This window comes from Lithobates pipiens, unplaced genomic scaffold, assembly GCF_037356315.1.
Source record: "Lithobates pipiens isolate NorthernLeopardFrog02 unplaced genomic scaffold, aLitPip1_a1.2 Scaffold_13, whole genome shotgun sequence".
In the NCBI taxonomy this organism is placed as follows: domain Eukaryota; kingdom Metazoa; phylum Chordata; class Amphibia; order Anura; family Ranidae; genus Lithobates; species Lithobates pipiens.
In genome coordinates, this window is record NW_027507718.1 from 544,182,867 (window position 1) to 544,195,390 (window position 12,524).

Genomic DNA, 12,524 nt, shown 5'->3' on the forward strand with positions numbered 1-12,524 from the left:
GGGTGCACATTTTTTGCCTTGTCCCGGGCACTGAAAACCCACGCTACACTTCTGACTGCATATATAATTTGAGGAAAATATGCATATAAAATAGTTTACCATTTGCCAATAAAAAAAAATAAAAATATGCCCCCGGATTTCATTTTAATCTGGTCACCTTATCATAACAGGAACTGTAACTAACTCCAAAGTATAGAAAGTATTCTACATGTAACAGCTCTAAACAGTGACATCTACAGGCCAGAGATGTGAACAGCACAGGGCTTATCTAAGGGCTTTTGATAGAAATACATTTTTTACAACATATTTCAGGTCAGGTTTTTATTGCTGTCTCTGTCTGTGCCCCCGTTATGGAGATTCCCTCTCTCTATTTGTCCTGTTCACCATTATCATTAAAAGTGAAAGTAAAAGAAAATCCCAAATTTTGGGGCTGTCCCCAGAAAAGTTATAGAGGAGAAATCTTCCAATGGGAATGCTAGTTCTGATGGCAACCAGAGATTCCCTCACTTTCCAGGGATTTCCTCTCACTTCCTGTCTGGTTTTGGACAGGAAGTGAAGGGAAATCTCCCCAATGAAACACAGGTTGCAAAAAAAAAAAAAAAATCTGACAAGGGTTATAACCCTCCCTTACTCTATCCAAAATTTAAAAGAAACAAAAAAAAAAAACGTTTTGCCTTAAGTTCTCTACTTTAATCATGCTTTAGAATTTAACCACTTTAGGTAGCAGTTTTACCGAGACGGGGCAGCTCTCCTGTGCAGTATACAGTATACACGTGATTCTGCACTATAGCCTGCAGGGGGCGCGTACGTGTCAGCGGCGGGCCGCTTCTGCTGTGATTATGCCCCGCCGAAGGCGATCTACGGGTGTCGGGCACTGGATGTCCGCCTTCCACCCGCCGATCGTCGGTAATACACAAATAACTGAGCTCTGCCTATGTAGATCTGACAGTCAGTTAGTGTCAGATTTCCAGCCGCAATATCGCAGTCCCACTATAAGACGCTGATCGCCTCCATTACTAGTATAAAAAAAATGAAATAAATAAAAATTCCATAAATATATCCCATAGTATGTAGACGCTATAACTTTCACATAAACCAATCAATATACCCTTATTGGGATTTTTTTTTTTTTTTTTTTACCAAAAAATATGTAATAGAAAACATATTGACCTAAATGTACAAAGAAATTAGATTTTTTTTTAAATTTTTTTAATTGGATATGTTTTATAGAAGAAAGTAAAGAAAAAAAAAAGTTTTTTCAAAATTATCGGTCTTTTTTTGTTTACAACCATTTCTAGCCAATTTTAATTGGGTACAGCCTCACACAACCACGCAATTGTCGGTTAACCGCCTTCAGCCCCGGAAGATGTTTACCCCCTTCCTGACCAGAGCACTTTTTTTTTTGCGATTCAGCACGGCGTCACTTTAACTGACAATTGCACGCGCGGTCGTGCGACGTTGCACCCAAACAAAACTGACGTCCTTTTTTTCCACCACAAATAGAGCTTTCTTTTGGTGGTGATAACCTCTGCGGTTTTTATTTTTTGCGCTATAAACAAACAAAAAAAAAAGAGCGACAATTTTGAAAAAAAAAAAAAAAAAAAAACAATATTTTTTACTTTTTGCTATAATAAATACCCCCAAAAAATATATAAAAAAACTTTTTTTTTCCCTCAGTTTAGGCCGATTTATATTCTTCTACATATTTTTGGTAAAAAAAAAAAAAATTACAATAAGCGTATATTGATTGGTTGGTTTGCGCATAAGTTATAGCGTCTACAAAATAGGGGATAGATTTATGCCATTTTTATTATTATTTTTTTTTTTTTTTACTAGTAATGGCGGCAATCTGCAAGCGTGACCTGGCTGAGGGCGCCCCTTACACATCCATCTTAGGGACTGTATCTATGTGTGGCTACAGGGAGTCCTTTCTTAACCTTCAGTGGTAAAAAAAAGCACTTGGGAGTTTAACCAATCATTTTTTTTCTACAATTCTCCTTTAAGGGGGCGTGGCAGGGGGTGTGTCCTATGCCTACATACTTTTGCTAATAGGTGTCCCTCATTCCCATTTCAGAACGTTGGGAGATATGGCCACCTGCTTTGCCTAGCTGGAATATCTACATACATTCTCTGATCTCCTCAATGAACCCAGAAGCGACAATGATCTCATCACTTCCAGGTCAACAGCTCCCATTCCCTGGCTGCTATAGCCAGGGAAGCAGCTAATCAAACACAGTCTGTGCTTGATTAGCTGCATTGGAGGGCAAGGGAGACATTGGGAGTCTATAGCCGGCCATACACGGAGTGAATTTCTTTCCTGCAACCCACAGGCAGTATTGATGTGGGAATCCCTCCTGCTAGGCCATTGTCTTCTCCCATCCGGTGGGGGAGGGGCGGGGAAGCCATTTCTGCCGGGAGAAGACAGTGATCATCACTAGAGCGCGGCAGGCTGGTTGTACGCAAGTTGACCGATCGATCAACTCGGTCCGTTCAGCCTGCCGGTGACAATTCAAATCCCGACCAGTTCCTGGTGAGTCGTGTATAGACCCCCCTGATGTCTGCATAAAGAGTACCCATCACCTACCTACCTTAGCTACCTTGTGATTATAATAAAGTTAAACAAAAATGTAAAAAAAAAAAAGTGTTTAAAAAAATATTCAGATGCCCATCTTCGCAACCTGAAGCCACAGTCACATGATGGCCCTTTTTATCTTCTTCTGAGTCCTTCTTCATCAGGTTGTCCACATCACTGCCCTGCTTGATGTGGTCACCTCCCTACTTGGTGAAGTCAACACTTCCAGCGGCTAGGTCAGTGATGGAGAACCTTGGCACCCCCGGGTGTTTTGGAACTACATTTCCCATGATGCTCATCCACACTGCAGAGTGCATGAGCATCATGGGAAATGTAGTTCCAAAACATCTGGGGGTGCCAAGGTTCTCCATCACTGGGCCTAGGTTGTCTCTCATTTGGTGGGATTTTGTTGCCTCCAAAATCCCACCAAATAGTGGTCTTTTTTCTCGAATTTGTACTTACAAGAAGGGATGATGGCAACCACATGCCAATGGATATGAGTTATAATTCTTTCCAGGTCCTCTCTCGTAGACTCCACAGGCAGGAGAACCTGCATTGGGGGCACTGAGAAGACCAGAGCCCAAGAAGACCATGGAGCTTATTTACCAAAAGGCAAATGAATTGCAAGTGTAGTTGCTCCAGAGCTTAGTAAATGAGTTGAGGTTTCACTTTGCAACACATACCCAATCACATGGAAGGAAAAAAAAAACCAGCATTTTTGCTTGCACATGATTGGATGATGGAATTCAGCAGATCTTCTGCTCATTTACTAAGCTCCAGAGGAACTGCCCTTTGCACAGTCTAGTTGCCTTTAGTAAATCAATCACATTGAGCGGAGAAAAATGTCTCCTGGTCTCCGGGGGGCAGGATATTAAGCTTTACTCATAGAGGAAGTTAAGAATTTAACCCATTACACTACAAGGTGGCTCGGGAAGAGTTGTATGGAATCCAGACTAGAGGACTAGAGGTCATTGACACACAATGCGCTGTTTAAAGTGGTTGTAAACCCTTACAACACACTTTGACCTACAGGTAAGCCTAGATTTAGGCTTACCTGTAGGTCCAAGAAATATCTCCTGAACCTACACGGTTTAGGAGATATTTACCCGAAGACAGCCACCGCTGTCTACGGCGCATGCACCGTAGACAGCGGCACGCAGGCGCACTGGGCAGGCCGCAGATCGCGGCGATATGCCGCGAGTGTCAGCTCCAGTGCGCATGCGCCGGAGTGACGTCATCGCTGCTCCGGCGAATCACAGCGCCGGAGCAGCAAGACCCACCAAGAAGATGGACGATCGGAACTACAGGGGACATCGGTGACTTTGCTGGCTCCTGTGTCAGGTAAGTGACACATAATGGACTACTATGCGATGCGATGCGATGCATAGTAGTCCATTATGCTTTACCTTTGCAGGGAATCAAATGCCGCGTACGCACGATCAGATTGTCCGGCGTACTTAGTCCGCCGAAACGCATTTCAGCGGACAATTCGATTGTGTGTGGGCTTCAGCGGACTTTTCCAGCGCGAAGTCCGGCGGACTAAAGCCGCGTACACACGGGAGGACTGTATGGCCAACTTAGTCCGTAAGACAATCCGACGGACAGTCCGTCCTACTTTCGAATGAACGGACCTGACCACACACGGATGAACAACAGTTCGTCGAAAGCTTGCGCGATGACGATGACGTGTACAGCACGTACGACGGGACTAGAAATAGGAAGTCCAATACACAGCAATGCAACCTTTCGCCGTGTAAATCCTTTCTGAGCATGCGCCATTCTTAGACCGTCGAACTAGCCTACTGACGAGCGGATTGTCCGCTGAAACCAAAGTCTGACGGACAGTATTTCGAAAATTCCGAAATACTTAGTCCGCCAGACTGCACGCTGAAAAAGTCCGCTGAAGCCCACACACGAGCGGACTGTCCGCTGAAATGTGTTTCGACGGACTAAGTTGGCCAGACAGTCCGCCCGTGTGTTCGCGGCTTAAGAAAGTATTTTTGCACTCCATTCTTCCCGCTGGACTTGGGTTTCAGCGGACAATACGTTCGTCAGTATGCTAGTCCGGCAGACTAAGAATGACGCATGCCCAGAAGCAAGTACGAAAAAGGAAGCTATTGGCTACTGGCTATTGAACTTCCTTTTTCTAGTCCCGTCCTACGTGCTGTACGTCATCGCGCAAGCGAACGTCGGACTTTCTGTGTGTCCGTGTGTGGCCAAGTCCGTTCGGTAGAAAGTCCGCCGGATTATCCGCCGGATTGTATGTCGGACTAAGTACGCCAGACAAGTCGATCGTGTGTACGTGGCAAAAGAGGAAGTAAACTCATCAGGGTTTACTTCCTCTTTAAATTACATTTTTTTTTTTTTTCCTGGAGTTGGGCTTTAACCGACTTTTCGCTGTTCAACCAGATTGAAAGAAGGACGCAACGACCGATACAGCCGGGTACAAACTCCGGCAGAGAACGTTCAATTTGGGTTAAATATATAGGAAGTGAAGTCGGTGCAGTTCCTCAATCATACACGGAGAGGAGAAGCTGGTCTGATGCCAACACTGAGATGACAGATCTGGAGTCGTGTACTCACCTCCGCTACGCAACTCTATAGAGGGTGACGAGCCGAGGGTCAGCACAGACAAGTGACCAAGCATGACCTGTGTGCACCAGCCTTACAGCACACATTGAAGCTTTCATAAAGTAAGAGCTGAACACCATGCAAGAAGCAGAAGATGGAAAGTGCTCAGAGAGGAGGAAGGACTGGAGACATGGAGGAGGGGGAGAGCTGGGGTTTAGGTCTGGATGTGACGTCACATTCCCTCCCAGTCCTCCCAGTCCCCCCCTCCCATCTCCTCCCAGTCCCCCCCTCCCATCTCCTCCCAGTCCCCCCCCTCCCATCTCCTCCCAATCCCCCCCTCCCATCTCCTCCCAGTCCCCCCCCCCTCCCATCTCCTCCCAGTCCCCCCCCCCTCCCATCTCCTCCCAGTCCCCCCCTCCCATCTCCTCCCAGTCCCCCCCTCCCATCTCCTCCCAGTCCCCCCCTCCCATCTCCTCCCAGTCCCCCCCTCCCATCTCCTCCCAGTCCCCCCCTTCCATCTCCTCCCAGTCCCCCCCTTCCATCTCCTCCCAGTCCCCCCCTCCCATCTCCTCCCAGTCCCCCCCTCCCATCTCCTCCCAGTCCCCCCCTTCCATCTCCTCCCAGTCCCCCCCTCCCATCTCCTCCCTGTCCCCCCCTCCCATCTCCTCCCAGTCCCCCCCCCCTCCCATCTCCTCCCAGTCCCCCCCCCCTCCCATCTCCTTTGCAAGTTCCTCAGTAATACTCCCCGATTGCTGTGTACATGGAGAAAGCATTCACATTCCTATGCGTATATTACTATTTTAGATTTATAAAGCAGCAACACTTGGTGTAGTGCTTTACAAATTAAAGAGAGGCGGTGCAGTTAAAATGCCAACCAGGACTAGTTGAACGAGTCATATTGTATTTGAATGCTATTAAAAAAAAAAAATGTCCATTTCAATCTGCAGCCGCTGTCATTTTCTGTAAGATGCAATATGGTAGAGCTGCACGATTCTGGTCACAATGAGAAGCACGATTGTTTTTTTTCTTCTTTTGCTTAGACTAAAAAGATCACGATTCTCGCGACGTAAAATCTTTCACATTATACAAAAAATGTAATTCGTTAAAGTAATTTGTTCCCAAAAAAAAAAAAAAAAAAAAGGCATTTGAAAGCAAATACAGTGCGACATAAAATATTGCAACAACCACCATTTTATTCTCTAGGGTGTCTACTAAAAAAAAATATATGTTTCGCCGGCTCCTGAAAAGCACGCGCTATGTGTTTTTTCTCTATTTAAAGTTCCTAGAACCGCAGTTTGGTTTTGCGTTTAATTATACCAAATTATGGTTTCAGTACCAGTACGGCGTGCGGGCCGGGCAGTGACGTCAGGCGCTTATGTCGCAGACTCCGGCTGTGGGCGTGCCTCTCTAGGAGGGGATCACATTATCTCGGCCTGGCCGTAGGCTGCCGCGCATGCGACAGTTGGTCTCCTACTATTAATATCTCTACAGCACTTCTGCTTGCTTAGGCCTCTTTCACACTGACGTCCCGTTCAGGCCCGCCTGTCAGTTTTTCAGGCGGACCTGAACGGGTGCTCCATAGAGCTCTATGGAGCGTCGGATGTCAGCGGTGACATGTCCGCTGACATCCGACCCGCTCCGATCCGAAAAAGTGTAACGGAGGAAAAAGCTATTTTTCCATCCGTCTGCGGATCGGATCGGGTAACGACGGGCACTGCGGTCCGTCGTCATCCGATCTCCCATAGGGGAGAGCGGCGCTGTGACAGGTCCATCCCTGCGCAGTGTGCAGAGACGGAGCTGTCATCTTCCTGCTCAGCGGGGATCGGCGGAGTGATCCCCGCTGAGCAAACGGACATCCACGGGGCGGATCAGAACTGATCCGCCCCGTGTGAAAGGACCCTTACCAGTAAAGCTGAAGAATAAAAAACGTTTTTTTTATACAACTGCTCTCAATCCTACGGTAAGGCTCATTGTTACAACATATATAGCGGAACCATTTCTCCTTAGTTTTTTCACTGTATGGTGTATACTGTGTATAACCCATTTCTTGTGAAAAAAAAAATGTCTATCTTGAGTTACTATATACCACTTGGCAGCTTGATAGATAGCACATGTTCAACTTTAAGTTTCAATGTTGATTGCATTGAATTTCCATGTGCATCTATTTGCAGACTCCCATCCTCTGCTTTGCCTTTCACCCTTTGGCCGCCATTTTGGGGACGTGTCCCTTCTGCTTGTCTGTCTTCTTTCTTTTGTATAGGTCCTGGTGGTATGGCACTCTCTACGTATTAACATAGGGTATATCTGACAGACACTTAAGTGTGTTTTGTCGCTTTGTTTTTTTCTTGAAACAATGATTTTGTATTAAATTGATTGTTTCTATGTGGTTTTCTCTTTGTTGATTCGTATACAGTGCCTTGCGAAAGTATTCGGCCCCCTTGAACTTTTCAAACATTTCAGGCTTCAAACATAAAGATATAAAATTTAATTTTTTTGTGAAGAATCACCAACAAGTGGGACACAATTGTGAAGTGGAACGAAATCTATTGGATTTTTGAAACTTTTTTTTAGCAAATAAAAAACTGAAAAGTGGTGCGTGCAAAATTATTTGGCCCCTTTACTTTCAGTGCAGCAAACTCACTCCAGAAGTTCAGCGAGGATCTCTGAATGATCCAATGTTGTCCTAAATGACTGATGGTGATAAATAGAATCCACCTGTGTGTAATCAAGTCTCTGTATAAATGCACCTGCTGTGTGATAGTCTCAGGGTTCTGTTGAAAGCGCAGAGAGCATCATGAAGACCAAGGAACACACCAGGCAGGTCCGTAATACTGTTGTGGAGAAGTTTAAAGCCGGATTTGGATACAAAAAGATTTCCCAAGCTTTAAACATCCCAAGGAGCACTGTGCAAGCCATCATTTTGAAATGGAAGGAGTATCAGACCACTGCAAATCTTCCAAGACCTGGCCGTCCCTCTAAACTTTCAGCTCAGACAAGGAGAAGACTGATCAGAGATGCAGCCAAGAGGCCCATGATCACTCTGGATGAACTGCAGAGAACTACAGCTGAGGTGGGAGAGTCTGTCCATAGGACAACAATCAGTCGTACACTGCACAAATCTGGCCTTTATGGAAGAGTGGCAAGAAGAAAGCCATTTCTCAAAGATATCCATAAAAAGTCTCGTCTAAAGTTTGCCACAAGCCACCTGGGAGACACACCAAACATGTGGAAGAAGGTGCTCTGGTCAGATGAAACCAAAATCCAACTTTTTGCCCACAATGCAAAACGATATGTTTGGCGTAAAAGCAACACAGCTCATCACCCTCAACACACCATCCCCACTGTCACACATGGTGGTGGCAGCATCATGGTTTGGGCCTGCTTTTCTTCAGCAGGGACAGGGAAGATGGTTAAAATTGAGGGGAAGATGGATGCAGCCAAATACGGGACCATTCTGGATGAAAACCTGTTGGAGTCTGCAAAAGACCTGAAACTGGGACGGAGATTTATCTTCCAACAAGACAATGATCCCAAACATACAGCAAAATCTACAAAGGAATGGTTCACAAATAAACGTATCCAGGTGTTAGAATGGCCAAGTCAAAGTCCAGACCTGAATCCAATCGAGAATCTGTGGAAAGAGCTGAAAACTGCTGTTCACAAACGCTCTCCACCCAACCTCACTGAGCTCCAGCTGTTTTGCAAGGAAGAATGGGCAAGAATTTCAGTCTCTCGATGTGCAAAACTGATAGAGACATACCCCAAGCGACTTGCAGCTGTAATCGCAGCAAAAGGTGGCTCTACAAAGTATTAACGCAAGGGGGCCGAATCATTTTGCACGCCCCCCTTTTCATTTTTTTATTCGTTAAAAAAGTTTCAAAAATACAATAGATTTCGTTCCACTTCACAATTGTGTCCCACTTGTTGGTGATTCTTCACAAAAAATTAAAATGTTATATCTTTATGTTTGAAGCCTGAAATGTGGCAAAAGGTTGAAAAGTTCAAGGGGGCCGAATACTTTCGCAAGGCACTGTATATGTATATCTTTTTAGTATGAACTGCTCCTGAAGAAGCGCTGACTAAGGCGCGGAACATGTCGAGCTTTCTCGTCAATTAAAAGTCTGGACCCATATGCCCTACATCATTTCTGTGGAATTTTGAATAGCCTCCTGCTACTGGATATTAAATTATTAGCTTTGTATTTCCCATTTTTGTACTTGGGTCACGGTGATACTTTAAAAAAATCTTTTTTTTTATGCAAACAATTGTTGTAGCATATATATGTGAATGTTTAACAATATTTATATCTGTAATAAAATATTTTTTATAGATAGAGTACTCATGTGCCTTATAAAGTCCACTTAATATTAGTTTTTATCTACACGCAATCGGACAAAGTCCGATCGGATCATGTTGTCGGAAAGTTTTATAGCCCAGCTCTAAAACTTTGTCCGTCGGATATTCCGACGGAAAGAGTCCGACGGAGCCCACACACGGTCGGATTATCCGACAACGCGGTCCGATCGGACATTTTTCGTCGGAATGTCCGACCGTGTGCACAAGGGCTAACAATGTTGATAGTTAAGTTCAGCTGATAAAGAAATATTGTGATTCTTGGCAGACTGCCCAGATTTTTCCTTCCTTTTCTTTTGAGGGCTGTGGCTTCAGAAGAGCAGAGAGAATTCTTTGCATAGAAAGAATCTGGAAACACTTTAGTCAGATCGCGATAACGATTCTTGGCGATTAATTGTGCAGCTCTACAATATGGCCACCTGGAGGCGCTCTCTACACAGATGGTATACAGAAAGCCCACCCCCCAAGAAATGTAATTTCCTGCTTGCTTGTGTGATTGGCTCACTGATTTTGCCAGAAGACTGCACTAAGATACCAATCAGATTTTATGGATTCCCTTGCAGATTCACTTTTTACATTGACACACAAACAACTAGCCTTTCAGGATGACAAAAGGTAGGAATTTGCAACAAAGTTTGTTAAAATTCTGGCAATGTACATAAAATAAACTTAAAGAGTAACTCCACTGAAGAAATAAGCAATCTCCTCTGGGTGATCTACGGTGCATCCAGAAAGTATTCACAGCGCTTCACTTTTTTCACATTTTATGTTACAGCCTCATCCCAAAAAGGATTCAATTCATTATTTTCCTCAAAATTCTACAAACAATCCCCCCAATAATGACAACGTGAAAGAAGTTTGTCTGAAATCTTTGCAAATGTATTAAAAAAAAAAAAGGAAAAAAAATCCCATGTACATAAGTATCACAGACTCACAGACTCCTCCCATGTACAGAAGTATCACAGACTCCTCCCATGTACAGAAGTATCCCAGGCTCCTCCCATGTACAGAAGCATCACAGGCTCCTCCCATGTACAGAAGTATCACAGACTCCTCCCATGTACAGAAGTATCACAGGCTCCTCCCATGTACAGAAGTATCCCAGGCTCCTCCCATGTACAGAAGTATCCCAGGCTCCTCCCATGTACAGAAGCATCACAGGCTCCTCCCATGTACAGAAGCATCACAGGCTCCTCCCATGTACAGAAGTATCACAGGCTCCTCCCATGTACAGAAGCATCACAGGCTCCTCCCATGTACAGAAGCATCACAGGCTCCTCCCATGTACAGAAGCATCACAGGCTCCTCCCATGTACAGAAGCATCACAGGCTCCTCCCATGTACAGAAGTATCACAGGCTCCTCCCATGTACATAAGTATCACAGACTCCTCCCACGTACAGAAGTATCACAGACTCCTCCCATGTACAGAAGTATCACAGACTCCTCCCATGTACAGAAGTATCACAGGCTCCTCCCATGTACATAAGTATCACAGACTCCTCCCATGTATCACAGGCTCCTCCCATGTACATAAGTATCACAGGCTCCTCCAGTGTACAGAAGTATCACAGGCTCCTCCCATGTACAGAAGTATCACAGGCTCCTCCCATGTATCACAGGCTCCTCCCATGTACAGAAATATCACAGGCTCCTCCCATGTACAGAAGTATCACAGGCTCCTCCCATGTACAGAAGTATCACAGGCTCCTCCCATGTACAGAAGTATCACAGGCTCCTCCCATGTACAGAAGTATCACAGGCTCCTCTCATGTACAGAAGTATCACAGGCTCCTCCCATGTACAGAAGTATCACAGACTCCTCCCATGTACAGAAGTATCACAGACTCCTCCCATGTACAGAAGTATCACAGGCTCCTCCCATGTACATAAGTATCACAGGCTCCTCCCATGTACAGAAGTATCACAGGCTCCTCCCATGTACAGAAGTATCACAGGCTCCTCCCATGTACATAAGTATCACAGGCTCCTCCCATGTACAGAAGTATCACAGGCTCCTCCCATGTACAGAAGTATCACAGGCTCCTCCCATGTACAAAAGTATCACAGGCTCCTCCCATGTACATAAGTATCACAGGCTCCTCCCATGTACATAAGTATCACAGGCTCCTCCCATGTACAGAAGTATCACAGACTCCTCCCATGTACAGAAGTATCACAGACTCCTCCCATGTACAGAAGTATCACAGGCTCCTCCCATGTACAGAAGTATCACAGACTCCTCCCATGTACAGAAGTATCACAGGCTCCTCCCATGTACAGAAGTATCACAGCCTTTGGTCAATACTTTGGTGAAGCTCCTTTGGCACCAATTACAGCCTCCAGTCTTGTTGAGTATGATGCTACAAGCTCGGCACTCCTATTTTTGGGCAGTTTCTCCCGGTCTTCTTTGCAGGACCTCTCAAGCTCCATCAGGTTGGATGGGGAGTGTCGGTGCTCAGCCATTCTCAGATCTCTCCAGAGATGTTCCATTGGGTTAAAGTCTTGGCTCTGGTTGGGCCACTCAAGGACATTCATAGAGTTGTTCTGTAGCCGCTCCTTTGTTATCTTAGCTGTATGTTTAGGGTTGTTGTCCTTTTGGAAGATTCATTTTTGTCCCAGTCCGAGGTCCAGAGCGCTCTGGAGCAAGTTTTCATCAGGGATATCTCTGTACATTGCTGCATTCATCTTTCCTGATTAGTCTCTCAATTTCTGCCGCTGTAAAACATCCCCTCAGCATGATGCTGCCACCACCATGCTTCACTGTAGGGTTGATATTGGCCAGGTGATGAGCGGTGCCTGGTTCCTCCAGACATGACGCTTGCCATTCAGGCCAAAGAGTTCAATCTTTGTTTCATCAGAGCAGAGAATTTTATTTCTCATGGTCTGAGAGTCCTTCAGGTACCTTTTGGAAAACTCCAGGCGGGGCTGTCATGTGCCTCTTACTGAGGAGTTCTGTCTGGTCACTCTACCATACAGGCCTGATTGGTGGAGGGCTGTAGAGTTGGCTGTTCTTCTGGAAGGTTCTC

General features: G+C 45.4%; 2 protein-coding genes across 4 annotated transcripts in view; both read right to left on the reverse strand.

The window, feature by feature from the left end:
- LOC143975796 (N-acetyltransferase 8-like) overlaps nucleotides 1-12,524 on the reverse strand; it is a 96,036-nt gene that overhangs the window by 61,494 nt on the left and 22,018 nt on the right. Inside the window, exon 1 of one of the 2 annotated variants that reach the window (XM_077478335.1) lies at nucleotides 5,156-5,355. The exons of the other annotated variant lie outside the window; for it this stretch is intronic. The gene's annotated coding sequence lies outside the window, so the exon portion shown is untranslated. Of the gene's footprint in view, nucleotides 1-5,155; nucleotides 5,356-12,524 lie in introns of those variants that run through there. 2 annotated transcript variants of the gene reach the window in all.
- Nucleotides 1-12,524, reverse strand: part of LOC143975797 (N-acetyltransferase 8-like) — a 47,050-nt gene that overhangs the window by 5,916 nt on the left and 28,610 nt on the right. The window contains exon 1 of one of the 2 annotated variants that reach the window (XM_077478336.1): nucleotides 3,035-3,193. The exons of the other annotated variant lie outside the window; for it this stretch is intronic. Coding sequence (XP_077334462.1) covers nucleotides 3,035-3,058 — 24 coding nt within the window. The 5' untranslated portion in view covers nucleotides 3,059-3,193. Of the gene's footprint in view, nucleotides 1-3,034; nucleotides 3,194-12,524 lie in introns of those variants that run through there. 2 annotated transcript variants of the gene reach the window in all.